General features: G+C 59.4%; 2 protein-coding genes across 33 annotated transcripts in view; both read right to left on the reverse strand.

The window, feature by feature from the left end:
* Positions 1-5,600: 5,600 nt before the first annotated feature.
* On the reverse strand, positions 5,601-9,150 carry LOC132237953 (aquaporin-12B-like). Its single transcript, XM_059702483.1, has 3 exons — positions 8,451-9,150; positions 6,299-6,415; positions 5,601-5,958 (listed from the first exon to the last, which is right to left on the reverse strand). The coding sequence occupies exons 1-3, from the start codon at positions 9,055-9,057 to the stop codon at positions 5,753-5,755; spliced, it is 930 nt and encodes a 309-aa protein (XP_059558466.1). The 5' UTR covers positions 9,058-9,150; the 3' UTR covers positions 5,601-5,752.
* Positions 9,151-12,480: 3,330 nt separating this feature from the next.
* Positions 12,481-27,547, reverse strand: part of KIF1A (kinesin family member 1A) — a 72,229-nt gene continuing 57,162 nt past the window's right edge. For 8 of the 32 annotated variants that reach the window (XM_059703791.1, XM_059703790.1, XM_059703787.1 and 5 more), the window contains 13 exons: positions 27,215-27,241; positions 23,876-23,899; positions 22,629-22,743; positions 21,700-21,833; positions 20,860-20,921; positions 20,328-20,473; positions 19,661-19,861; positions 19,098-19,175; positions 18,555-18,679; positions 17,495-17,647; positions 16,883-17,075; positions 16,023-16,156; positions 12,481-15,680 (listed from right to left, as the gene is read on the reverse strand). In XM_059703791.1, the coding sequence (XP_059559774.1) occupies positions 15,638-15,680; positions 16,023-16,156; positions 16,883-17,075; positions 17,495-17,647; positions 18,555-18,679; positions 19,098-19,175; positions 19,661-19,861; positions 20,328-20,473; positions 20,860-20,921; positions 21,700-21,833; positions 22,629-22,743; positions 23,876-23,899; positions 27,215-27,241 (1,435 nt within the window). In that variant the 3' untranslated portion in view covers positions 12,481-15,637. The remainder of the gene's footprint in view (positions 15,681-16,022; positions 16,157-16,882; positions 17,076-17,494; positions 17,648-18,554; positions 18,680-19,097; positions 19,176-19,660; positions 19,862-20,327; positions 20,474-20,859; positions 20,922-21,699; positions 21,834-22,628; positions 22,744-23,875; positions 23,900-27,214; positions 27,242-27,547) is intronic. The other 24 variants (XM_059703799.1, XM_059703804.1, XM_059703802.1 and 21 more) reach the window with 7 other exon arrangements.

Genomic DNA, 27,547 nt, shown 5'->3' on the forward strand with positions numbered 1-27,547 from the left:
GAATTGAAGGACAGCTGGATGCCCATGACTGGGTTCACGTCCCATGGCAGCCAGTGTCAGTGGGCTGAGCCAAGGGGGCCCACGGGGACCCAGGGTCAAGCCGTGCAGGCAGGGCCTCCAGCTGCCAGGTCTCAGGCCCTGCCCTGCCAAGTTCTAAACTGCCCACAGTCCTCAGTTCCAACTGTCCTTGCGAGTGGCCAGGCAGGGGCTGAGGTCAGAGGTGGCAGGGGAGGGGTGACTGTTTGACTTCTAAGGTTCCTTCCAAATGCAAGACCAGACCTTTGAGCAGGGGAGGGTAGTCAGGGGTCCTGGACAATCTTTGTCACCCTCATCATTTGCTGGTGGGCCTGGCTAAGGAGTTTGACCTGGGAGCTTGTTCAGGGCACTTTTCCGAGTTGAGGTTAGGGTGTGTCCCAGGAGAGGGTTCAGGAGATAGGGCCTGCCCGTGCAGGGTCACAGCTGAGCTCAGACCCCTCTGAAGTGTGCTCTGGGAAACCCTGTTCTGAGAGGTGTCACTTGGGGTCGAAGAGGGGCTGGAGAAGAGGGATGCCTTGGGGAAACCAGTTTGAGAGAGGACAGTCCTTTGGCAGGATAGAAAGAAGCTAGGACAATTCCTGGGGAAGTGGAATGGGAAAACTGAGACAAGAAAATTAAACAAGGCCAAACAGTTTGGGCAGCTTGCGTCCAGCTAGTGAATTGCAAGACCTTATCTTCCCCAACGAAGAGCAAACGATTCATATCCTTCCCCCCAACCAGGGAATATATAGCTTCAATCACCCTGGCCTGGGAAAATAGGGAACAAAGACCCAATTAATGCCATCTGTGCCAGCTATATCCCAAGACAGATGGAGTTGGGGAATAAATAACAAAAAAACCCTTAAAACCAGACAGACCTTATAAAAGTAAAATAGACCAAAGAATAATCCAAAACTCCCCTATGCACGCATTTTGATGCGTCAGCATATTAAAAATTCACCTGGAACGCTGATGAATATCCTGGTGAAACCCTCCCCTAAGAGTCTCAATTGTAGAATAAAAACAGGATAGAAAGTCCTCAGGACAGAGATTCAATGCGGGCTCACTCTAGGGCACGCTCATGCCCCTTCCTGGGCAAGAACTTTTTATTTCTAAGGGTCCCCACACGACTTGCAACCAGGGGAGCAGTGGGCAGTGGCAGCTCGACCCAGGCTCACCCCTGGTCCTGTCCCCAAGGCTCCCTTTTCTCTACTTCCCAGTGAGCTGAAGCACCTCGCCTGCCGCACTGCTTTCCTACAACATTCCAGAGAACCGACTCGGAGCACCACCTAGGCTCTTCCTGCTGTTGCTTCTTCCCTAATTCCTTCCTTCGTTTCCTTGTCCCAGCATTAATTAACATGCTCTCAACCCATCTGAACTGGTACTGCGAGATCTTTCCAGCACGAAGTCAAGAACCCACACATTACAGGCTGGCCTGAGGCACACCTGCTCCGGGCCAGCCCCTGTCCAGCGACAGTCCTTGTCCAGAGCTGGACTCAGGGCTAAAGGATGGGGTGCGGGTGCTGGTGGTGGCAGCGTCCACAGGGCAGGTCCCCCAGAGCCATCAACACATTCAATGATTCAATTTTTCCCCAACTTTGTTTAAACTAAAATTTAGTTGACCAGGTTAGTCTTATGAGCAGAGTTAATCCAACCCTTGGTCCACCCCGAAGTTCTGGGGCCTGGAGAGCCGACCACACCCAAATACCCTCTTTCCCCTCCAGGGCAGGGGAAGGGGCTGCACCGGGGGCCCCCTTCTATGCGAGTTCCATTGGGAGCCACAGCCGTGGAATCATAACAGTGTCTGACATCCGTGTGCTTGATCAGTCATCACTCAGCCACACAGCGGGACCACAGGAGGGACGAGTCACAGGGGCTTCATATGAGAACCAGATGCCTCAGTGTCGGGGTCAATAGAAGGGACTTATTAAGTAGTAGTGATAAAAACATCCCATGTGCAGGCTCTATAAACCAGGTAAGATGGAAACTACTTACGAATGAGAGTCACACTGATAGAAGGTACATTTATAAAACATACCCCAAACTGTAATGCTGTCAGGCCTTCATTTGAAATGCTATGTGATCACTTACATAATAAAATAAAATAAAATCAAGGAAAAAAATATTTTAGAAAACAGAACGACACTCTCGCTGTGCTTCTGGATTATTTTATTACACAGATCAGCAACAAAATATTGTGCTTGCTCCCCTACGAACAGAATGACGCAGAAGGACCCCACAGAGTCTGGTCCAAGTCACCTGCAGTTGCAGACGTTGCCTGAGAATCATTATCTAAGTAGTCTCCATGTGAGCCACTGAACGACCACTTAGGAAAAAACTAAAAGAGAAAATGTCAGTAGAGAGAAGCGTCTGGCAGTGGCAGCCTCACCAGACAGCAGGGCGACCGGTGCTGGGACTCCCTGACCTGGCAGCCCGTGCAACTGCGACTCTGAGGCCTTGTGATGCGGTCCCTCTAGAAGCCACCGTCCCGTGGGGAGGATGTGGGAATGCCAGGGCAAACGTTGGACGGGAACTGGGCTGTGGACGGAGTTCATGTGAAGTGAAGGGTTTGCATCCTTGGTACCTGACTGGATATGGGGACCTTGTGTGGGAACTGTTTCCCCCTCCTGACTCGTAGAACAGAGGCCTGTAAACCCACCCTTCCGCAGGGCAGAGTGGCTGTGCCGCGTGGGGCCCCATGGGATGGCCTGAGCCCACAGAGGTTGTGAATTGGAAGTCTAGAGCATCCTCCGAACAAAAAGGGTTAGCACTCTGATGAATGCCATGTGAGACTCTGTACAGTACTTGGCCCTGTGTGGAGTAGATGGCCTCAGGGCAAAAGCTGGTGAGCGCCACCCAGTGGTGACCACTGGGAACCGCACCTGAAATTTTCCATTTGAGCCACTGCTGGCTGTGATGGAGACCACTTTCAAAGGACACAAAGTAATCCTGAAACCTGAAGTCTCCAACGTCTCCAGTGATGCCAGAGAAGATGGGACGTGTATATGTTTAAACAGGTGCCCGGCAGCAGGGGAATGCAAGCAGGTACTCATGTCCCTGAGCAGGGCGCCTCTGTCCCCCGCACCGACTTTGGAACCGCTGAGGAGCTATGGGATTCCACTCCAGGGGACAGGGCCCTGCGAGCAGCTCTGCATTGACCAAGTGCTGCCTGGTTTGGGGACGGCAGCCGGGTGCTGATCTCCCAGCCCCTGAGTGAGTCCCTGGTCCTGTGGCAGCGGTGCTGGGCGCTGGGTGCTAGACAACGTGCTGGTTGGAGCTGGGCCTGGGGTGCTCAACTGGACGCTGGACATGCACTTCGCCCCCACCTGGCTTCACCCCTGCCTCGAGCGCAGAGAGGCAGTGATGTGGCCACCAACTAGCCACAGCCTGGTGGCCATCCGGGCTTTTAGCTTCGGGCTGGTCCGGCCCGTGCACTGGGCCTCTAGTTTACATATAATTGAAAACACTTGTTTGTAATGTTATCATTGTATCTTGAAATATATGGAAAAAATAACTTTTGCCCTAGCCTGTTTGGCTCAGTGGATAGAGCATCAACCTGTGGACTGAAGGGTCCCTGGTTTGATTCCGGTCAAGGTCACGTGCCTGGGTTTTGGGCTCGGTCCCCAGTGCAGGAGGCAGCCAATCAACGATTCCCTGTCATCACTGATGTTTCTCTCTCTCTCTTCCTCTCCCTTCCTCTCTGAAATAAATAAAAATATATTAAGAAAAAATAACTTTTAACTTCTATGTTAGTAATTGGTTCATCAAAACTTTATATGAACATTGTATTCTTTTCCATCAAATGCAGTTCCTTAAATTTAATTTGTGTTTCCAATCTTAATGGATATTCCTTTACATTGCTGATTGCATCTAAAATAGAGATTCTAGCTCCTCGAATCATTCTAAGAATTCCCTGATTGATAGGCTTTATTGCAATGTCCATGTGCCCGTTTTTCTTGTACTAATTTACTGATAATGTTTACTGCCTGAGCATGAGCAGTTTCTGTCCTGGAAGTAGTTGTGCAGAGACCAAAGGGACTTTGGGGACAGACATACCAGCCGCCTCCCACCTCCGACCCTGGTGCTGCCCCGTGAGGAGCCCTCTTTCTTGCAGGGGTTGCCCCCTTTGCTCTGCATGCTGCTGCTACAGTGACCACCCCTCCCCAGGCACCACCTGCTGGTCCCACACAGGCCCTTCTTTGAGGGGAGCTGGTGGCCCTCACCACCCTGTGCCCTCGCTCAGGGGCCTCTTCCTGGAAGCCCTGCCCAGCCCTCTGGAAGACACATAGGCCTGGCTCTCAGGCCCTATGCAAGGTGCCCGGCTCCCTTACTATCAGGGGGCCACTCCAACGAGGGGAGGAGGCTGGGGTTCAGACAGAGCAGCCGCACTGCAGGCTGGGTCGGGGAGCCCCGGGAAGTGGGGTGGGGGTTCTCTCCTGGACCTTCTCTTGGTGGCGTCCCAGGGAAAAGCTGACCAGGACCTGTCCTTGGTTCTCCCTCCTGTCCTCAGCTGGACGATAGGGAGGGGCTGGATGGGGCTCCAGGACCCCCAGCTGAGGGGCCTTTGTTCTCTTGGGGTGAAAGATTCCAGATCCACTCTGGGGAGGAAGTGGCTGAGGGGTGGGGGATCTGCCCTGAAGATCCCTGTGATTGGCAGGGTTCACCTGACTTTGAGGACCTGCTGCCTGAGGGTCAGGGTGCTGGTGGATGAAGGGGTTGGGGGCCATCATTCATAATGTCCCAGCAGATTTCAGGGTGTCCTAGCCACTCAGAACCCCCTGGGCCGCGGGTGCTGGGGCGTGTCCAGGGCAGCCGGGAGCCCTCAATGGGAGACTCTGCCTTTGGGTTTCCCCAGGCCCAGGTTGCCTACCTGGACTGTGGCCTTTCCTCCTTGGTCTTTTTATTTTTTTTATTGTTTTGTTGCTTAAAGTATTACAAAGAGTATTACATATGTCTCCTTTTTTCCCCGCCCTTGACAATCCCCTGGCCTCCCCTACCCCCCCAGTGTCTTATGTCCATTGGTTATGCTTATATGCATGCATACAAGTCCTTCGGTTCATCTCTTACCCCCCCCCTTCTGCCCCCCGAACCCTCCCCGGCTTTCCCACTGTAGTTTGACAGTCTGTTCGAGGCTGCTCTGCCTCTGTACCTATTTTTGTTCGTAAGTTTATAATGGTCTTTATTATCCATAAATGAGTGAGATCATGTGGTATTTTTCCTTCATTGACTGGCTTATTTCACTTAGCATAATGCTCTCCAGTTCCATCCATGCCGTTGCAAATGGTAAGAGTTCCTTCCTTTTTAGAGCAGCATAGTATTCCATCGTGTAGATGTACCACAGTTTTCTAATCCATTCATCTACTGATGGGCACTTAGGCTGTTTCCAGATCTTAGCTATGGTGAATTGTGCTGCTATGAACATAGGGGTGCATATATCCTTTCTGATTGGTGTTTATGGTTTCTTGGGATATATTCCTAGAAGTGGGTTTCCTCCTCGGTCTTACCTTTGATTCTGACTCTGTCAAGAAGAGGCGGGACAGACCTTGTGGAACGATGGGGGCGGGGGGGGGGGTTGGGGGGAGGGGGGGGACTCAGGCCAGCTCCACCTCCTCAGAGGCCTCTGCCAGGCCAGGGAGACAGGCATGGCTGGGGACAGTTTATTGACGAATGGTGTCTGGGGAGGAAGTGGGGGTGGGTTTTGTGCTCCTCAGCCAGGGACCTGGCTTCCACATGGGGCTCACAGGGAGCCCAGCGGCTGCTGCCCCACCCGCCTCTGCCCAGGCTCCTGGCCTCTGCACCCCTCTTTGGGTGTCTGGGTGCCCTCAGGCCCTGAGGCCGGCTTCCCTTTGGGGGTTCGATACTTGTTCTTCTGACTGTACAGCAGGTTCCTCTGGAAAAGGCGGGGGAGGTGGCCATGGTACAGCAGGACCGCCAGCACCATCCCTGCAGGAGACCGAGTGTCAGACATAGGGCCCTCGGGCTTCTTGCAGCCCAAGACACCTGGGCACTCACACGCCAGACTTTCCCTAGGATGGGGCGGGGGGCCTGCAGACCTGGGCTCGGGGAGGGGGTGACAGCAGCCTGGGAACCTGACCCGGCTCCCTCCCCTCCCCAAAGGAAGCAGCCCCTGAATGGGCTCTGCACCGGAGAGCTGGGCCCTGCAGGCTTGCCTACCAGGATGCTTTGTGTGGCCTGTTCCCCAACCATGAGCCGCGCCCAGGGCTAGCCTTGCCTCTGCCCCTGGGAGCTCCTGGGGACCCCAGTGCCCCCCGCCGGCCCTTACCTGTCAGAGGGCCCAGCCAGTACACCTGGGCGTACTCCAGCAAGGTGTGCCCTGAGCAGTGGAAGGTAACGGAGGCGGCCAGGGCGGGGTTGAAGAAGGCAGATGTGAGGGGTCCAGCTGTGGAGGAAGCACGGACAGGCCTCGTGCGGCCCTACCTGGACCAGAGCCACCCTCCGAAATCCCCACCCTGAGTCCTACTGTGCCCTGGCCTAGTGGGCTCTTGGCACCCAGGCAGGGAGCCCAGTCCATCCTCGGCCCCTGCACGATGGGGTCACGGCAGGAAGGACACTCAACCAAGGCCAAAGCTTTCATGGTCAGGGAGCAGCCGGGGGAGTCTCTCCAGGGACATCCAATGCCCAACCTGACCTCTCACCCCTGGGGTGGACTCATCTCTCCCAGCCCCTTTCTCCAACACATTCCACCTTGAGGGAGGTTGTCTTAGAGAGACAGAAAGAGAGAGACTGAGAGAGAGAAAGTGAGAGAGACAGACAGAGGCAGAGATGGAGCAATACGGGGACAGAGACAGAAAGATAGGGAGGCAGATAAAGACAGACAGACAGAGACCAAGAGACAGACAAAGAGATAAAGACATCGTGGAACAAAGCAACACCAGGATTGTGGGGAGATTTGGACGAGCAGCCAGAGCCAGGCCAGCGTCCCTGAACCCCAGGCCAGGCAGACCCCCCGTGAGCAGGGGCCTCCCGGGGCAGACCTGGGCCCTGTGGACAGGGAGCCTGAAGCCGGCAGGTGGAGGCCGGGTGTGGGCAGTGGTGCTGACTCTGTGGGAGGCACCCTGGGTGGGTCCTGTGTAGACGCCGGAGCTTCTGGGTGTCACCTCAGGTGAGTGTCCGGGCCATCTGGCCGCAGAGCTCTGCCCCTGACAAGCTCTCTGCTCAGCCCTGCCTCGATCTCTCCACCTGTGCATGGGCCCCAGTGGCAGCTTTCTGGCCATTGGTGGCCCAGGTACCACAGTCAGTGACACAGAAAGTGGGCCCTCAGGGCTGGGTCTGTCCTCCCTGGGGACCCCATGAATGGAGACCTTGGGGAGCTCGGCCTCAACCCCTTCCTGCTGCGTCTTCTGCTGCGTCTTCCCCCGCCTGGAGCCGACAGCTGCCGCTGACTGAGCGCAGCCACGGTCACAGGTGCCCTTCCCAGAGTTTGACGAGTCCACGCCCAGCACAGGGGCACTGCAGCCACTTCCTGAGAGGCGCTGCTGTCCTACCCCGACCCCGGCCCCGGTGCCCAGGGGCAGAGGGCGCGTGCAGCCCAGCAGGACCCTCCTCGGGGCATATCCCACAGACTGCAGGGCCCCAGCCTGGCTCCTCCGTGTCCTGGCCCAGCGCTGTCCCCAACTCAGGACAGCTGGAAAGTAAGGTCTGTGGTCAGTGGCTCTCTGCTTTTCCACGAAGAGGGGAACGGCCCCTGTCTCACTGGGGGCAGGCCCAAGTGGGGGGCCTCAGGCTAGGGGACCTCCATCTAAGGGCCAAACGCAGAGCGGGGCAGGGGGAGGCGCAGGGCGGCTCCCACAGGGGCTGAAGGACCCATGAAAATTTGGTCAGGAGGTTTGCCTGGGTGGGAGGAGTGACCCCAAAGGGAGGCAGAGCGTCTGCTGCCACCCCAGTAGCTCTTGGTGCCGAGAGGGGAGGTGGAGACCTGGGTGAGGAAGAAACAACAGGACCCGGCCCCCTGGAAAGGGGTGACAGAAGATGCAGGGACAGAGTCCCAAGGGACAGAAGATGCAGGGCTTGCCTACTGGAGAAACCGCCGGCTGCCCATCTGCCTCTGAACGCAGCCCCTGAACTCCCCAGCCGGCCACTTTGCTTTCTTAGAAAAGCATTTTCGTGTCTACGCTGCCATGCAGAGCACTCACCGCATACAGTGAGGGGGGCCTTTCTGCTGGTTCAGCTTCTGGAAGGAGCTCAGAGTGTGGAGAGGCCTGGCCAGGAGGAAGGCCCTGACAGGGGCCTGGGGTCCCACCTGCCACGCTGTGTCCAGCCCCACTGGTCATACCACCACCTGCTTCCCAGGGAATGGGCTCCCCAGTGTCTGTGGCTCGCAGAGCCCTCAGCTGGCAGCCCCTTTCCTGCCCACAGCTGCTGGCGGCCCTGCCAGAGGTTCTGAGGAGACGCAGGGGAAGACGCCCAGGTCTCACCTGTGTAGGCGATGACGGTGACCAGCAGGGCCACGGCTGGCACTCTGTAGACGGGAAGGCTATTCCTGAGGCGGAGGAGGGTCAGATGGAAGACGAAGGCGCAGGCGCCCTCCACCAGCGCGCCGTGGGGGATGGTCGTGCGCAGGGCCGAGCTGCAGTGTTCGGCCATGAGGTTCTGCAGGACATGCAGGTCACTGAGCTCCCAGGCCCAGTAGAGCCTGGTCAGGGCGCAGGCTGCCCGCATGCCCAGCTCCTGGGCCGCCAGCTTGAGCAGCGTGCCGGGCAGAGAGGCCTCGGCCAGGAGGAGCTCCTGCAGGGACACGGTGGGGTTGGCCGAGGCCCCTTCAAAGGTGGCCCCATGTGCCAGGAAGAGCAGGAACAGCAGGGTCAGCAGCAGGTCGGGCCCAAAGCCGCCCGCCCAGGGGCCCAGCTCTGCCAGCATCCGCATCTCCAGGCAGCAGGCCCCCAGCTGGGCCGCGCCCGCCGCCTCCAGGGCAAAGCTGACGTAGGCACCTTTGGGGAGCAGGGCCTTGGACACCCTCCTGGCCGCCTGGCACAGGGCAATGGTGGCCAAGAAGAACGAGAGAGACACGTTCAGACCAGCCATCGGCTCCAGGGGCTCTATGGAGCCAGACTGAGCAGGGAACCTGAGCTGACGTATCGGGGCTGACCCACCCCAGGACCCAAGGGCGGGGGAGCCGTGGAAGCGTCCATCTGGGCTGGCACTCCTGGGAACGCCACACCTGCACCCTCACCTCCATCCCACCTGCTGCAGACCCAGGAGCAGAGCCAGGAACGCCCACAGCGGACCGGCCCTCAGCCAGGCGTCTTCCCCAGGGCGTGAGACACACCGGGACACGCACCCCACTCGGCCAGCCCAGGGCTGCAGCCTGGCCACAGCTCTTCAAAGCCTCCATCGAGCGCCATGCCACACCCAGGCTCCCAGCTCCACGCTGGCAGCTCCCTGTGCCTGGGCTGAGTCCCCACGTGGGCGGGTCCCTGGCTCTGCCTGCACTCTGGGTCACACGCCACCAGTTCCCTGCATGGAGGCAGGCATCTGTGGGGCCAGGTGTCCCCCACAGGAAGCCCTGGGGGCTCCAGGAGAGCTGCTCTGGGCGCCTAAAGAAGCTGAACCAGCAGAAAGGCCCGCCTCACTATATGCGGTGTGTTCTGCAGGGCAGTGTAGACACATAAAAGTGCTTTTCTAAGAAAGCAGAGTGGCCGGCTTCGTTCAGACCCGGGCTCCTGGCACGTAGGGGTTCCCTGGGAACACCTCCCCACCCCTACTATGTGCCAAATGGACCCCTTCCTGAGGACACATTGCTGGGCCACGTCTCTCCAGTCCAGAGGGACCTGGGAGTCACTGCCATGAAGATTGGTTTGGATTTCCTTTCTGGGAGTCCAGCTGAGCATGACGTCACCTGGCCGCACCCCAGCAGGCCCTGGGGCCCACATGCTGTCCCGGCTCTGGGGCTGGCTCCCCGGGGCTGTGGCAGCGCCTTCCACGGGCAGGGTGCACGCAGCGCCCCCTTGTGTTCATCCCACCGGAACCTGTTTCCTGGGGAACACAGGGCTTCCCTGTCCTGCCCACTTCCCCTCCCTTCCATTCCTCGTTTTTATTTTTCTAACCCAATGCCTGTGCCTGCCAGACTCTGCTTGCACAGAAGGGAGCCTGAGACCCGGGAAGGGGAACCCACAGCATGGAGGACAAGGAGCTGGCTTTTTTCCTGGCTTTTGTCCCCAATTTTGAGGGCCAGGACTTTTACGGAGAGGGTGAGGTTAACCCCAACAAGAATTCCACGCTGGGCAGCCCTGTAGGAAACCCACCCACCATCCCCCTTGCCCACCAGACCGCACCCCGGATGGCAGACAGACCCGGGCAGACTCCAGCCTGGGGGTGCAAGCTGCCCCTGTCCTTTCCTCGTTCGAGGCCCAGCCCTCTCAGAAGAGTGGGGGACATTCTGAAGCCACAGAGACCTAGAGACTGGACACAGGCAAGCCAGGGTTCCCTCGGGGACCATGTGGGGAGTGTGTCCGTGCTGCGGCCTCCATCGTCAGCACCCACTGGCCTTCCGTCTGTCCCTGTAACTCCTGCTCCCACCAGGTGGGATCTGGCCCTCCGCCTCCACGTGTCCACGCAGCACACAGAAGGCACCGTCCGACAGTCCACTGTGAGCACGCCGACCGCCACACGGGGGCTCAGGGACTCACGTGGGCGATCAATGTCGACTCATTTTTTTATATTTAGGTACTTTTTGATTTTTAGATAAAACTTAAAAGGAAGCTCATCAACCTTCAGCGGAAACCTCCACCCTCTGACAAGCACATGAACCTGGTAACCACACCATCACCCAGGAAGGGGACATTTCCACCGTCCCTGGGCCTCGCCTTCCTTCCTCGTGCCGCCCACCCACTCTCCTGGCTCCTGTTCCCGCAGGCCCGAGTATTTTGTGGACAAGGAACCGTCACCGGAGCCCGGGTCTGTCCGTGAGGGGCACTGACCTTTTTATTGCTGAATGGAATTCCATGTAAGGAAGGACCACAGCTGGTGTGTCCATTTCTCCGATGTGAACATTTAGGTATTTTTTTCTTTTGTTTTTTTGCCTGGTGCGAATAAAGCTGCCACAGCGCTGCCGAGGCAGCCGTGGTATGTGACACAAGAGCAGCGTGTGGGACGTGTGGGCTGTGAAGAAAGTTGGTGTGAAGGTTCACACACATTGTCTACCCTACCCAGAGTTCACGTCCCTTTACTTATGGTTTCCATCGTATTTTCCTGATGACAGAGGATGCTAAGCACATTGCTGTGAGCTTATTGGTCATTCAAATACGTTTTGCTCATTTTTTATTAAGCGTATACCTTTTTATTATCTACTAGTGACCCAACGTGCGAAATCACGCGAGACCCGGAACCCCGGGGCTCCTCAATGGATTGCCCCAAAGAGGTAGGCTGGAGCCGGGGGTCTCGCCTCCATGGTGCGGAGCCGCGAGATCCCCAGGCCTTGTTGTATGGAGCAGCTGCCAGGCCCTGCCTCGGCGACACACACACAGCATCAAGTCCTCGCCCACCCGCGTGTGCCTCATCATGCACGTAGCCCCACCCACCCGCACTCGACTGCTGCACACCCAGCCTCCTTGTGACAGCGTGAGGGCATCACGGTGTGACAACCACCTAGGCCAGTGATCGGCAAACTCATTAGTCAACAGAGCCAAATATCAACAGTACAACGATTGAAATTTCTTTTGAGAGCCAAATTTTTAAAATTTAAACTATATAGGTAGGTACATTGTTATTAACTTAATTAGGGTACTCCTAAGGCTTAGGAAGAGCCACATTCAAGGGGCCAAAGAGCCGCCGCATGTGGCTCGCGAGCCGGTTTGCCGACTATGGACCTAGGCTATTAGTGTGTGTGTGTGTGTGTGTGTGTGTGTGTGTGTGTATGTAGAAGCTTAAGCTACTATTAAACGATTCACCCAGTAGCTATGATGCACACTGACCACCAGAGGGTAGATGCTCTGACTGGTAGGTTAGCTTGATGCTGGAGTCTGGCCAATCGGGACTGGGCAAGACGGGACAGACACGCCCTGAAGCCCTCCCGTGATCCCTCCCCGACCCCGATTGTGCACGGGTGGGGTCTCCCTGCCTGGCTTGTGCCCTCTTGCAATCCGGGACCCCTCGGGGGATGTCGGAGAGTCAGTTTCATCCTGATTCCTGCAGGCCATGCTGAGAAACCCCACTGGTGCACGAATCCGTGCACTGGGCCTCTAGGTGAGTTATAATGATGCTTCATGTATTCTTATATATTCTGCATACAAATCCTTTGTCCTAACCTTGTTTAACAAATATCTTCTCCCAGTTCCTGGCCATTTTCTTAGTGATGCATTTCGATAAGTCTGTCTAGAAGTGTTCCTGTTTTGTGTTTTACATTTATGTCTAAGGTCTACTTTGACCTAACTTCTCAACCTTTGTGAAAAGTCTAAGATCTCCCACCAGTGACCCGATGTGCAAATAACACACAGCAGAGGCCCGCGCTCGGAGCTGCATGAGGAACCACGTTTATTTCATAACTGGACAGAGCGTAGGTGCACACACAGTACGGGAGCCTAGAGCTAACACTCGGGGTCAGGACGTTGGGGAGCTGGAGTCATTACGGCAGGATGGCAGTTATGGTGCAGGGGTGGGTGTGCCACACAACCACGTATGTACAAGCCACAGGGAGCCCCGGGGACAGGCAGCTACAGGAAGCACAGGCCCAGGAAGAAGCCACAGCCTGTTGTCTGGAGGACCAGCGTGGCAACCTGCTCACACCTCCCTGAGCACTTCGCCACACCCGCCTGAGGTGGGACCGCCTCACACGGCCGCCTGGGTGTGTGTGTGTGCATGTGCATGCGTGTGTGGCCGAAATGAAACATTGCCACCTCACAAGTGGTTATTCAGAACAGGGAGTCCTTGCAACTATTGAGCATCTCACACACCCTGGACACCAGCCAGGTTATTGGAGCCCACAGCCGGCCGGCCGAGCCCAGCATCCCCCCTGGGACCTCTCCCTAGAGCCTCTGGAAGGAACTCATACTCCGCTGGGGGGACAGAGAACGGATCCGGACGAGAATGGTGTCTTTCAAACAAAACGAGGCCGCAGCCTGAGCAGCATCAAGCATTCAAACCAAAACCACCAGAGTTGGCTTCTGGATCTCTCTCTCCTCCCTACTCAGCAGGAACAGAAGCCACACCAGACCTGACTTTGCTCTCTGCACCCCAAAGGGTGCAAACCCTCGGGGGCCCCCAGATGAGCCTCGCTTGTCACAGATGTGGAAACGAAGTCCCGGTTTGATAAAGGATTTGTCTCAGCTAACATGACACATGGAGGTTCGGGCAGGGCGGGCACAGAGACCAGGCCTCCTGACTCCGCGTGGGTTTCCTCTCCGGCCACTCTGGGTGTCTGGACTCGGACCTAGGACCTCCCGCTACAGCAGGCCTGGAAGGGACGCCAGGTCCACGCCTGGCTCCTCATCACTGCCGAGATGGCCCAGGCCAGGATGAAACGGTCCCTGGAAGCCTCCATGGCAGGGGAGGCTCCTGAATTTGGGGAGATTCTGAAAACCCTCTCGGGGGCCCCTTCCCTTGGCCCTGCCGAGGACACAGGTGCTCTGCAGGTTGGCTGGCCTCAGACACCTGTGCCCTCGTGCAAAGCCCTCAGACCCTCTGGGGCCACGCCCTCAGGCTGGCTGACCTGAGTGGGCCATGGCTGGGCCCTGGGGGTGCCCGACTCTCTCAGCACTCGCCCCTCCCTGCTTCTCCCCGCCACGGGCTGTCATAGAAGCCGGTGTTTGTCCCAGACTAACTCCTCTCCTGTGTGTCTCAGCCCATCACCTCCGGGAACACCTGTGGAGGTGAGCACTGTCCCTGCTTCTGGACAATGTGCGCCCAGACGCGGTCCTGGGCCCTGACGCTCGCTGGCGGCTTCCCCTCAGGAGCGCTGTCCAGGCACAGAAGGGCTGTCAGCCTCCAGCTGGGCTGGCGCAGGCTGGCGGGCACACGGCTGCCACAGGGCCCGCCCTCCTGCATCCCTCATCTGAGGCCAAGCTTAAGGGGCCTGAACAACTTCCCCAAAGGAAAACCTCACTGGAACCTCGTCCCTCGGACGAAGCCCACACCTCACATCCCCAGAGGAAGGAGCTGGGGGCACCTCTGGCCTCCGTGGCCGGAACCGTGAGAATGTCCATGTGTCATGTCAGCACCACGCGGGACAGTGTGGGTCTCAGAACCACTGTCTCCAGGGTGAGCTGGAGTCCTCCAAGCCAAGTGGAAGCTGGTGTCAGTGAGCGGTGCCCGGCAGGGCCTGGCAAGGATGGAGGGAGTTGCCAGAGAAAGCTGTGGACCAGCAAGGCTGGGCATGAACTGGGGCCAAGTGAAGCCGCTCTGCTGGGGACAGTTTTGCAGTGTTTTTTTTCTTGAGCTAAAAAGAGGCCCAATGTGCCTCGGGTGTGGGAACAGGCCCCAGGAGACCCCCTGTGGTTTCTCTGCTGGGTTTAGGGCCTAGACAGGACCCTCGGCCAGACTCTTGGCCTGGGCTGACTCCTGTCCTGCCCTGGCCAACCCGTGGGCACAGGGTCTGCAGAGAGGCCAGAACAAGAGAATGGCGGCACATCTGATGCAGAAGGGGGAAGAGGAGCCCATGGCACTCACGGAAGTTCGGGGCAAAGAGGGGAAATCTCAGACTTTCTTCCCAGGAGCAACCTTGAGCTCACCCCATTTCTCACAGCAACTGGAGAGGCTGTACCTCAAGCCCCTCGCTGCCGGGACCATCACCCTGGACCACCTCTAACCCCAGCCAGCCTCGCCCTACCTGTCTGGACACACAACACGAGCGTGGGCTCCTGTCCCTCCTCCCCGGCCCTGCCAGCATAGCCCCTGCAGCCCTGGCACTGCCTCACCTCCCACACCCTCCCGGGAGCTGCACTGGCACTGCTGGGAGTCACAGCTCAGGCGGCTGCTGTGCAGGTTGGATGTGGCTGCACCTCCTGCTAGAAGGGACACACGCCACCTTCCGTGCTGCTGGGACTTCAGGCATCAGGTCCCCCTGACTCAGGCACACCCCCCAGGACGAGGGTCTGCCCCATGGGCAGCTGGGGAGAGGCCTCAGGCAGGTGGCCCAGTGGCACCAACCTCACTGTGGTCTTCCGAGGCAGCTGCCCACCCTATCTGTCCCTAAGAGGCTTGGGAGATTGGTGTGGGAACAAGCGGGAACAGGTCCATCTGAATCCTAAAGGTCGTTAGAAATAAATACTTATAAATAGAATACAGTCTTATAGTTAACTTCTGAGTGGACTGCTTCCATGTCGCTAACTACTGTATATTAATTATAAGTCTGTCTATGCTTAAAAAAATATGAGAACGTCACCGATGCCCCTGACTGGTGCCCTCTGGTCTCTCCAGCGTCTCCCAGCTCTTCCCACCGCCCCGGGGCACAGTCTCAGAGAAGGAATGACAACACGGCCTCCACTGGGAGCATGACAGTCATGTGGTGCAGGTCCCCGGCCAGAGTCGGGCTCGCTGGCCCAGCACAGCGTCCCTGGGAGGAGGGGACTTGTTGGCTTGTCTGGTGGGAAGGACTGGGTGGCAAAGACAGACGGATGGTGAGAGGGGGCAGGCCGGGCCTGCTGGCTGTCTGGAGGGGGGTGTCTTCCACTCAGACCCGCATCTGGGCAGACCTCCTTCTGGAAAGCTTGGACCTGCAGGAGGGTTGGAAGAGAAGCAGAGCTCAGAGAGGACGGAGCCTGCAGCTCATTGACCCCAGACCCCTCTGGTTCCCTTGGCACCCGAGAGACATGTCACCGTGACCCCTGTGAAGTCACGGAGGGAGGGGGGCCTGGCTATTCCCTACACAGAGGTTTCTTCCCTACAGAAAAGTACGCCTTGGTGGCAGGTGAAGCTTGAAAATTTGGGGAGTTTATCCACTCCTTGAGCAGCAAGGACAAACATGAACACCGACGCCCCTGCAGATGCCCCCAGGCCTATACCCTCCCTCATCCCAGCGGAGGTGGAAACACCCATCCAGCCTGAGGTGGCCCTACCGTATGGTCCCGGCCAGGAGAGGGTTGAACGCGTACAGCCAGTCGTGCATGTCCTTGTCGCTACTGGCCTGCAGCAGGATGCCGCGGTGCTCCGTGCACACGGCGAACGTGTGGGGCGTCTGCAAAGCACCGCACTGTGAGAGGCACCGCCCCTCCCTGGGGTCAGCACTCAGCCAGGGAGGAGGGAGCAAGAGGGGAGACCCACAGGATGGGGGCACTGACAGGGCTATGTGAACTCAGCAGTGCGCACGGGCTGGCCCGGAAGGTTCTGCAGGACACCCCTCTATTCTCATGCCCCAGGGCCCCTTGCCACTGCTCTGTGTCCCTACTTCACAGGCCAAGGCTCCTTCCCCCGGGACCCTGGCACAGCTGTGGTCCAGATATGTCCACTGGGCCCTGTAATCCTGGCGTCCCTTCTTCTCAAGCTTGAGCCCTTGGCATCGTGGTTTGAGTTCCCACCCCCACCCCAGGGAATCAAAAATCACCTAGTGCCACTGAAGTGGCTGAGGGAAGGAGTCGGGGCTCCCAGCACCCACATCCATAGCTGCGCTTGCTCAGAGGAGCAGGGCAGGGCTGGGGGGCAGGGGGCTGGACTCCTGGGCCCACAGCACTGCTGGCCTGTGTGGCTCGGCCCACCCCACCATGGGCATCCTCAGGAGGGGACGGGGTTGTTGGCCCTGGGATGGGAGGTTAATGCTGGTCCCATCATCACCACTGGCTGCCACCCGGACAATGAGCGCCATGGGTGGTAGAGACCTGGGACAGGAAAGGCTGCCCGGCTCCTGCCCTCTCCTTCCCTGCCTGGGACGCACTGTGTCCTGCCAGCCCAGGGCCTGCCCATCCCATTTACATGTTCGCACCTTGAGCATGGCCTGCTGGTCCTCGCTGTACTCCACCTGGGCGGTGGAGAGGTTGAGCACAAACCTCTCTACAGTGTCCTTGTCGTTGTTGTACATGTAGGCATAGGGCCGCCGCACCACCACGTAGCGCTTGGCCCAGCCGGCCGTGTGCGGCTCCAGGAAGTGCAGGTAGCCTTTCTTGGAGACGATGGGGCTGTGGGAACAGGAACGTCTGCTCGTCCACACCCTCCTGGCAGCCAGTGGGAGGCCCCAGCTCGGAGGTTCACTGTCCACCATGAGCCAGGTCCCCAGCCGTGCCGCCAGTGGGCCTCTGAGAGGAGCAGCCAGGACAGAGGCACCTGGGGACCTGGCAAGACCTCAACTTGGCAGGCCAGAGACCAGAACCACCCACCCGTCTCTGAGCCTCGGTCCCCAGCTGGAAGATGGAAAAGCGTAGGAAGGCTGCAGCTGCCCTGGCCTGTAACACCGTGACCCATGACCGCACCCACCAACAGTGGTGAGCTCAGGACATGTGCATGGTGGCCACACCGGTCATTCGCAGACACATCACCACCAGGGCCCTGCTCCCCCAGCCCTAGGTCAGGGGGCAAGGCTGGCTGGTGACCTGCGTACCTGACCCGGACCTCCTGGATGTCGGGAACCAGCGGGCGCTGAGGCTCCTTGTCCAATTCCGTGGCCCGAGCAGGGGAGGGGATCTTCTTGGAATCAGCCTCTGGCACATTCTCGGGCTCCGGGCTGGCCGGCCGGGAGCTGGGCTGCAGGCTCCTGGGGGAGAGGAGGGACGCTGCCGCTTTCACTGGGCCCAGAACCACCCTCCCCAGGCTCCTGATGGGGCCTCATGCTCTCAGAGCCGCTGTGGCACCTCTGGCTGTCTGACGGCCACACCCAGTCTGGCCCACCCACCTGATTCCAGGATTGTGCTGGACACCGCGGGGAGGGGTCAGCTGTGAGGGGCTCCACACCTTTCTCCCGTGGTGCTCTCTGCCCCTCCCCCTTCACCCCATAAAGGTGGCTGTAGCCACTCGTCATCCCCCAAATCGAGTTGAAAGAGACACAAGTCTCTTAGGGACCGTCTGGCCCATGGCCCACGCCAAGCCCTATGACTGCACCTGGTGGCCCAGGAGGCCTGTCCCAGGACGACAGCCAGAGGATTCAATACCATTTTTTTTTGTTTTCAAGAAGAAATTTAGGAAACGCCAAGGGATTTACAATTGGATGATCAGACATAAGCGGTGTCAGCAGTGTGTGGGGAGGGTCTCTTCCCAGCTCGGCTCCAGTGCCATGTGTCCCTGTCTGCAGGAGAGGGCTCAGGTTTTTCTCACTGAGCATTTTATGAGCGCCGCCCCATGAAAAGGGTCTCTTGTTTTGTGCTATTTTGACCTGTTCCTGCTTTTATTCAGGGCTGGTTTTAAATGTATGCATCAGCAGAACATGGCCTCAGAAAGAAGGTTAGGACATCACGTTCACAGGAGGCTGCGGGGTGGGCACAGGGCAGACTCTGGGGGCAGTGCCTGCAGACCCCACGCCTCGAGGGCTGCCCTGGATGTCTGGCTACCCTGAGTGACTTGGCCACCCGCGCCCCCTTCTCTGCACTCTGTGCCTGAGTCACGGCTATCGTCGTCACTAGTCTTGCAGAGCGGGAAGCTGCGCAGGAGCCTGAAGCCTCACTCACCTCAGGTCGGCTGCTCCATACCGCCCTTCGACCAGAGAGGGGCAGGTAGAGGAGGGAGTGAGCGTGGCCATCCCCAGAGGGGACAGGGACGTGTCCTGCAGCAGTGTGATGGACATCTCAGAGAGCTGTGGAGGAGAGAGAGGCTTTTTCAGGGGACACAGGGAGGGCACAGTCTCGTGGTGGGGACACCGATGCAGTGGCTGATTCCTGCACCTTTGCTGGCATTTGAACTCCCATTTAGGGCACCCCCACCCTCACTGCAGGTACCTCCCACCCCCTCCCAGCCCCACCAGGGACTCATGGCTGTAGGGCTTCAAAGAGCATCGAGGACCACACTGGGTGGGCTGGGGAAGGTGCGGCTGAGCCAGACTTTAGGACGTGCACCCTGAGGACCATGGGGATTGGCCCCCCCAGGCAGAGGGAGAGGCCAGCATGGCAGGCTGCGGGGCAGGGAGTGAGGACCCAGGGCGGCTGGAGTGCCATGGGACACTGGCGTGGAAGCCATGAGCCAGGTGGGGGCTCCGGGCCTGACTCGGTGCCCACCTTGCTCTCGCTAGCGCTGATGCAGACGTGGCTGTGTGTGTACTCTCTGTTGAACGTGTGCATGAGGAGGCGCAAACACTGCAGGGACAGCAAACACCCAGTCAGGAGTCTCCTGGGACCAGGCTCGGCCGAGGGCTCTGCCCCAGCAACACAGAGACTGGCCCAGGTGCCCGGCACTGCAGGTCAAGGTGGGAGCACCTGCGGGCCTCTAAGAAGACGGGGCAAGCTGGGGAAGCCTCCCCAGGCAGGACTGGGACTGGGCGAAGGCCAGCTCGGTGGCCCCAGCCGCAAAATGGGCTGGGATTCGGGCGGTCAGCTCCCCATCGATTTCGGTATTTAAGAGAAAGAGAGGACATGCCGCTGCTCAGGGAGGAGGCTGTAAAGGGCCCCCAAATTCCAGAGTGGGTGCGGTGGGGGCTGTGGGCAAGGGGACTCTATAGACCCCTCATCCTCCCAGCTCCAGGCCCTGACAGGACCCAGCACCGACATGGCCACATCACTGGAGCTCTGCAGGGGCTGGGTCATGGCCGTGCTGCCCACAGGCCAACTGCACAGCTGCCTACCTTGACGGCCAGCTCCCGCTGCCTCTCGTTGGGAGTTTCTGGGGGCGACGCTCGGCCGTCAGCCGAGAGTGGAGAGGAGGCGCTGGACAAGCTGTGGGACTCCGAGTCCTCGCTGGAGGCCGGGGACAGCGTCTCGGGGACGGGCCGCTGGGTGGTCTCCAGCTTCTCCCGCAGCAGCAGGTAGTGCCGGGTCTTCTCGACCTGCACACGAGAGCACGCGTGGCCTCACCTGCTGCACGCGAGGGCGAGGGCAGGGCGGGCAGCCCGCTGAGCACCAGAGCCCAGGTCAGATCCTGGGAGAGCAAAGCGACCTGAGGCCACGCTGCTGACGGGGAATCAGCCCCTCCCGTGCCCTGCGGCCAACACGCTGCCCTCCTCCATCCTGGCCTCCCGCCCAGCCCGTGCCAGCACCGAGCGGATGGACACTCGAACTCCGACACGAGCATCCGGCAGGGCCCAGGGGGTGGGTGCGGGCCTCTGCTGCCTGCTGTCCACAGCTGCTGGTCACTGGGCCCCTGACTTAGCGACAGAGGGCCTTGCCCACCCCGATTCCTGGTCTCTGTCTGCAAGCTGACAGCCCTCCGCAATTACGTCCGTGAGAGCAGTGTGAGTGCCCTCGCTCTGTCCTGGGGAGGCCTGGGACCCCCGGGGTCGGGCACAGGCGCACCTCCTGCAGCAGGCTCAGCTTCTCCAGCTCCCACTGGTGGTCCAGGATAAGGCTGTCACTGCGGGGCCTCCAGCCCGCCAGGTTCTCCTCACCCCGCACGTAGGCCACAGACGTGTCCAGCACCCGACGGCGCCGCCGCTGCATCCCTGAAAAGGGTCACCTGTCTGACCACGTCCCTACCGGGGGTGCAGGGACAGGGCCCTGGGGCAGCTCCCCCTCCCCTAACCCTTGGGGAAGGTCCAACCTCAGAGCCACCCTGGGCTCGCCCAAGGAGAGTCATACAGCATCCGTCCCACGGGGGTTAGAGCGCGAGATGCCCTCCCTTCTGCCGGCCTTCCCATTGCTGCCTCGCCCCTCCCTGTCCTCCAGCCCCTCAGGACAACCTTGGAGAGGCCCGTGCTTCTCACAGGGAAGGAACCCCCCAATTGGCAGCTTCGCTGACGTCACCTGGAGTGACCCAGAGGACCCCAGGTGACTCGCAAGTAAGTGCCACCCCGCCCGGCCTGCCACAGAGAGCAGGACAGACACCTACCTGGGCTGCCCGCATCGGCCACGTGGCACAGGCTGAGGTCATAGACACCAGTTACACGGTTGCTGTTGGGGGCAGAGGGGGACATGCTGTCACTAAGCACGGGGATGCCAACTCTCACCACCATCAAAAGCACATTGGGCACCTGCCCTGCCCATGCAGGTGGCCTCCAAGGGGGAGCTGGGTACCAGGCCCCCACACTGCAGCCCTACTCGGACAGTCCCCATCTCAGACCCCCTTTTCCCTGGATTCTGCCAGGGGCACCCACCGACCCTCTTGTGGACCTCTCAGACGGCTGGTCGTGGCCAGCCCAAGGCCACTGAGTCCTGACCCCCACACTCCCTCCTCCCACTGTGCCCAGAGAGGCCTGGACATGGGGGGTCTATGGGACAGAGCATGTGGGGAGCCTCACTGCCTTGACACTGTCCCCCCAGAGTGCAAGGAGCGGTGGGAGTGGGAGAGGCACATCTGGTTCTAGAGTCTGACTCTCAGGTGCTACCAGCCTCCACCCCGAGTCCCCTCCCAGCCTGCCCACGCCCCCCACCCCCGCATGTATCCAGCCTCCCCCATGTGCAGGCGAGGGGCCCTGATGGCCCAGACCCTGTGGCTCCAGGGAAAGAAGGTCACCTGGTGGTGGGGTGCAGTGTGGCTCCCTAACATGCCATTGGTGACCCACACGTGCCCCCTGGCTTCCAACAACCCCAACATCGGGGTGAGGAGAAAGGCCGAGAGCAGGGGGCCAGCCAGAAGCGGACAAGCTGAGCTCTCATCAGCCTGTGCCCGAGCATCCCAAGCAGTCCGGTCTTTGGGTGGCCAGGGTGCCGGCCCACTCCAGCAGCTCACCTCTCCGAGGACCGCAGGCTCCCGCTGCCGAACAGGTTTCGGATGGAGCGCGAGGCGGGCAGCTTGGCGTCTCGGGAGTAGAAGACCATGCAGAAGTCCTTGGTGATGACGGCCGGCTGTGCACAATTCTCCATCTGCGGGGAGAGGGAAGCAGGGGCTCAGGCAGAGGGACACGCCCTTCTAACCTCCTGGGGGCAAGAGCCACGGCACTGACCACAGCCCAGGCCTCACTGGGCCCGCGTGGCCCCACAGCACAGGGGAGAGTCCCTGCTCCTCGCTGGAGTGCCTCCCGGCAGAGGCAGCGGCCCCAGCGCTGCCGAGGGCCAGCTTCCATACAGAGGCCCCGAGGGTCACCATCGATCCAAGACACGCTGCACAACACGTCTGTGAGAATGTACCCACGCGGTGCGTCTAACCCGCCACAGACACATCACGGTGGCGGGCGTGGTGTCATATGCAGCTGCTCTTTGTGTTCCTGAAGCTCAACTATAGCTCTGACAAAGCCGATGGGCACTGGGGACTTGTCTGGGCAGAGCCATTACAGATGGAGGAGTAGGCTCTGCGGGGGCAATGCCCTCACCCTCCACGCTGACCCCAAACTTCCAGATTCCTGGCTACCGTACCCACTAGAATCGCCCAGGCTCCCAGCCTGCTCCTGTGCGTCAGGCCCTGGGGATGGGGAGGGGGCTTCTGTTTATGAGCTGCCTGGAGCATAGGTGCCACCTGGCCACACCGAGAGCCCACCCAGTAGAGACGCGGGTGGGCTGACAGCACTGCGGCTCGAGGTGCATGGGTGTCGCGAGGACTTGGGGAGACAGCAGGGTCGTGTGGGCTTGTCCAGTGCGCGCTCGCCCTCCTTGCCCTGGGCAGGCACCGCTGGCTCAGGGGACAGGTGATTTCGGTGGCGTGCCTGGGCACAGGAGCCTTGCCTCAATGTAAGCAGAGACAGTCATGTAGATCTTCTCTCTGTATGGGGTGACGCGGTTCAGCAGGAGGGAGTTGTGCATGGAGCTGTCCCACGCAGCCTCGAACTGGTAAAAGGTCCTGGCGGGGAGCAGAGAGAAGGTAAGAACGACGTGCAGGCCACACCGGGCTGGGGTGGGGACATGCAGACGGACAGACAGACAGAGACATGTGGCGACCCGCAGGGAGTGTCGCTGGGGTCACAGGTCCGGAGGACTGGGGGCAGTGTCCAGGAAAGACAGTCCCCTCCTTACTCAGGACTGGGGGGGGGGGGGCTCCAGATGCCACCAGCAGGGTGTGCCCAGCTGTCACCTCCACTGTGGACGAAGGGTGGCATGTGGTAGCCCACAGCTCTCAAGCTGAGAGCAGGGAGGGTGGGGACAAGGAAAGAGGGGAACGACTACAAGGGTGGGGACAGGGCGGGAGCCTGGGTCTGAGTAAGGAGGTGCCATGGTCTCTCCTTAGACCCTAAGGAACCTGCCCCAGTTTGCAAAACCCGCCAGGGCCCACCTCCTCCATGACCGACTCGCCCCTGGGAGAGGAAGGGCCCTCGGGGAGGATGCTGGGAGTGGAAACCGGGCGGCCAGGTGCAGACAGCGCCACTGCCCACTGCGGCCAGACTCTCCACTCAGGCAGAGCAGGCTGAGGCCTCTCCTCTGCCTCCATCTCCAACCCGGAAAGATAATGAGCAGAGCATGAGCCAGGGGCCGGCAAACCCCTCCCCGGGAGGGGGCAGCTCAAGCCATGGACGGCAGAGCTCCTATAGTCGTGCCCGCATATTGGAGGTGGGGAATGTGCCTTAGTGCCCACTGTGGCCGCCCGTGGGCCCTGGCAGCGCTGCACAGCCCCCTGCCTCGCCCGGTTTCCATCCAAGCATCTTCACAGAGACACAGCTGAGGAACACGTCAACACAACAGCCGGGCAGTGGCACAGGCCCAGGAGTGTGGAGGGTGCCTGGGGAGCCAGGCCGCGAGGGGCATGGGCAGCGCCTCCGCTGCCCTTCTCTCTGTGGCACCGCCCAGGGGCGCGGGGCTAAGCAGCGGGAGGGGGCTGGGCCGTGTCACATAGGTCATTGAGGACAAAGATCCAGGGGAAGGGATGTGAGGACAGTGGGCGACAGAGGGGCAGAGAGCGCGGGGAAACATCAGAGGAGAAAGGAAATTGAAAAGCAGCGGAGGAAGCACCAAGCGAGTGCGGAAGAGAGTGATTGTACCTAGTGTCACTTCCGAATGAAACGCTAAAGGCGAGGCAGGCAGGACACACGTACACACACAGAAGAGATTCATATGTCAGAACAAGCACTGTCGCCCGCCCGGCACAAGCTAACGGGCACGGGCCACACACCACTCCAAGCACCACCCGCAGTGTCTGCGGGAGAGCCTGGGTCTGTCCGCTGCAGGACCAGGTGGGAGCCTGGGTCTGTCCCCTGCAGGACCAGGTGGGCGTCCCTGGAGCTGCGGCCAAGACCTAGGGACGCCGTCCATCCTGGGGGGCCCCAAACACCCAGGCTCTGTAGGGCCACGCCTGCAGTCCCCAGACTGTCCAGCTCCAATGCCATGGCATAGCCACCTGGCCTCGGCCTATCGGCAGGCCTGTCTCCCTGCCTCAGAGCTGCCTGGTGGGTGACATGAGCTGTTACTCGAGCAAGCGCACTGCCTGAGGCCTGGGTGGCACACGTTCACATCACTGAGATTATTACTAGAGGCTCCCCCTGCCTGCCCCGCCCCCCAGGAACCAGGCCTGGGGCTGTGGGAAGCAAGCCCACTGGACACGAGGCCCTTCAGAGACGCTCCTGGTGAGAGGCCCTTCATCAGGCTAGATCATGGCTTTGTCCTGATCGGACACTGGTGACCTAGAATGTCTCCAAAACCTGACTGCTGGGTCTCACAGGCAGGGCGGGTGGTGGGAAAGGCCCTCCTGGGCCTTCTACTGCCCCATCACCCAGGTGCCAAGAAGGCCAACCGGACCAGGGTCCAGTCTGGCACAACCATGATGCTGCCCCAGCCCCCATGCCATCTTCTGCAGACCCCCCCTCAGCGTCTCCATGTACCATGGATACCAGACCCTGGAGCCCAGGCAGGGAGGGTTCTGGACACCCATCCTGAGCCCCAGTTCCTGAGGCCTCTGCAGAGGGGGTCTCCCCCAGGCCCCAAGTGAGAGTCATCAACGGCGCAGGTGTGTGCAGGGTGGGGCAGGTGGCAGAGTGACAGCCACAAGGGATGCCCCAGGATTGCAGAACACAGCATGGGAACAAAGGACAGCTGCCCTTCAGTCACACGGCAGGAACACAGACCCAGAGAGGCCACGAGAATGCAGTGGGAGGCTGAGGAGGCCATGCCAGGGCCCTCACTCACGAGCAGCACAGGGTCCTCTCAGGACCTCTCTGGACACCAGGTCACCCAGGAGGGAGCCCCATTCCACACAGCACCCCTCACTCTGCCCTACGACCCATTCAGCTAATCCCCCAGATATTGCTGTCAGGAGAACCGTGTGGCCCAGACGTGGGGTCCCGGGCCTGCGGCACCAGCACGCTGTGGGAATGTGTTAGAAATGCAGACTCCCAGGCCCCACCTCAGACCCATGGGGACCCTCTCCCCACTCATGAGGCACGAGGCACTGTTTGTACTTTACCTAGAGCAAGCATGTCAAACTCGCGGCCCACGGGCCGATGCAGCCCACAATGAATATTTTTGCGTTCCAGACAATATAACGTATGTAAGAAACGTTTTAATAAAAATTTCGTCACTTAATTTTTACAATATCCTGTTATACATAATTATTAATAATGAACTACAACATTCACTAATGACTGATTACAATAATTGTGTTGCGTTCATTTCCCTTATGTGCAGGCACACCATTTCTCTCACTAATACTAGCAGTGAATATTTTAGCAGCCGACTGCCACACCATTAGTCTTATACTGACTTGTTTGGTATGCACAACAGGAAATATTTCACTTTCGGAGAACGAGAAAAATAGTTTTATTAGCATTACACTTATTAATTTGTGTAGTTATTCAGTGTCTGGTAAGTTAATGTTCAAGAAAAATATTAATTTTTATTAAAATGTTCTATTATGTTAACGATGACTCATTTATTTCAGCCCTTTGTATTCAGCATGTCTCTATCAAAATAAACCTACGTTTCTATGAAAACTGAAGCATTTGTTTTTTTGCAGCCCACATAAACTTAACCTTGTTTATTTGGCCCGTGTTAGCCTTTGAGTTTGACATGCTTGACCTAGAACCTTCCTGGAGCCACCATGTTTGAGGGGGGTGGTGTCTAGGACCAGCCTGAGCACTGAGCTGGTTGTGGAAATGCAAACTTAAACGAAATATCCATACTGATGGGCAGGAAGTTTCCACTCAGCAAGAAACCAGCCCCTACGTTGGGTCGCTTCCAGGGATGAGCCGGGGCTGACGGGCTCCCACCAGCGCCTTCTGAGGACAGGGTGCAGCCGCCTCTGCCGGCCTGGCCCACTTCCAGGACCAGCTAGCAGGCCGCCTCCTCCAGCAAACCCTCCCGGCTGCCTGGGACAGGCAGGCCCCTGCTCCAGGCCCAGAAGGGCTGCGCCCCCTCCTTGGTGCAGCCACCACCACTGCAGGTCGCTGCCTCACCCAGCTGGTGTTCCCAGGGAAGGCTGTCGCAGCCTCTGTCATTGAACAGGTGTGTGCGCACCCCTCAGGGACACACCCGCAGGAACCACTCACAGTGCCCATCTGTCCAGACCATCACAGCCAGGACCCAACAGGGACACAGACTCAGGTGGTCCGGCCGTGCCACCCTCAACCCCCATGTAGCTTACAGGCCAAAACATTCAAGCTGGAAGCCTTCCGGCTACCCACAGGGGACCCCCAGGACCACCTCATGGAACTCTGGCCAAACCCACCGGGACCCAGAACGTGACAGCCTTGACCCTTCGCTCAGAACAGGCTGAGGCTGTCCGGCTTCAGGGGCCTCGACTGGGTTCGGCAGGGGTGGGAGGTCCCCAGCCCAGGAACCTGAGACCACCCAAGCGAGTCCCGAGACTTACTGGGCCCTTCACAGCTGCACTGTCCACTTACTTCCTAACGGGTGTGTGGTGGCCACAGCCAGGTGAAGGGCTCACACTCAGGGGTGGAAGGGGCAGAGGTGGAGATCTGGCGGGTGGCTTCACTCCCTCCCTCTTTTCTCTGTCACCCTTTGGGGAGCCTGGCCAGCCAGCCTGCATGCAGAGCGCCCGCTGCCCTCTGGCAGGGTGAGGTCGGGTGGGCACAGGGTAGGCAAGGCTTGGGGTGGGAGGAGCGGGAGCCAGCCAGTGTCTACGGGAGGGCAGCCAACTACCAAAGCAGCCAAAACCGAGAGAGGGGCAGAAGGGACTCAGCCAGGGGGGGTGAAGAAGCAAGTTTAAGAAATCAAAAAGGTATTCTAAGGAAATAAAAGATGAAGAAACAGGAGGGAGAGGTGAGCAAGTGTAGAAGGAATCCAGGAAGTGGAAATTAAAACTCAGGGCTGGGGGGTGGAGGGGGAGCAGGGAGATGCTGAAAGAAAACCAAGGGCACAAATGATACCTAGGCATGTCCGAATCAAGAAACTGCCTGCAAAACACAAACAGTCACAGGTTAGTGAGGCGTTGGGGCCGTGGGGGTGGGGCAGCGGGCAGGGGCAGCGGGCAGCGGCAGGGAGGGGAGCTGCACAGAGAGAAGCCACTAAGCCGGCAGGCCCACTCTGAGCCAGGGAGGCTGCAAAGCGTGGGCCTCAAGCAGCGAGGCCGGGGCTGTGGCAAAGCTCGTGGGCAGCCCGAGACCCGAAGCCTGAGCTGGGTTGGGGTCGCCGAGCCTCAGCATCTGAGGGGGGAGAGCAGCCGGATCCACCAGGGCTCCGAGGATGTCAGCCAGGGTCCC

This window comes from Myotis daubentonii, chromosome 7 (assembly GCF_963259705.1).
Source record: "Myotis daubentonii chromosome 7, mMyoDau2.1, whole genome shotgun sequence".
NCBI classification, from domain to species: domain Eukaryota; kingdom Metazoa; phylum Chordata; class Mammalia; order Chiroptera; family Vespertilionidae; genus Myotis; species Myotis daubentonii.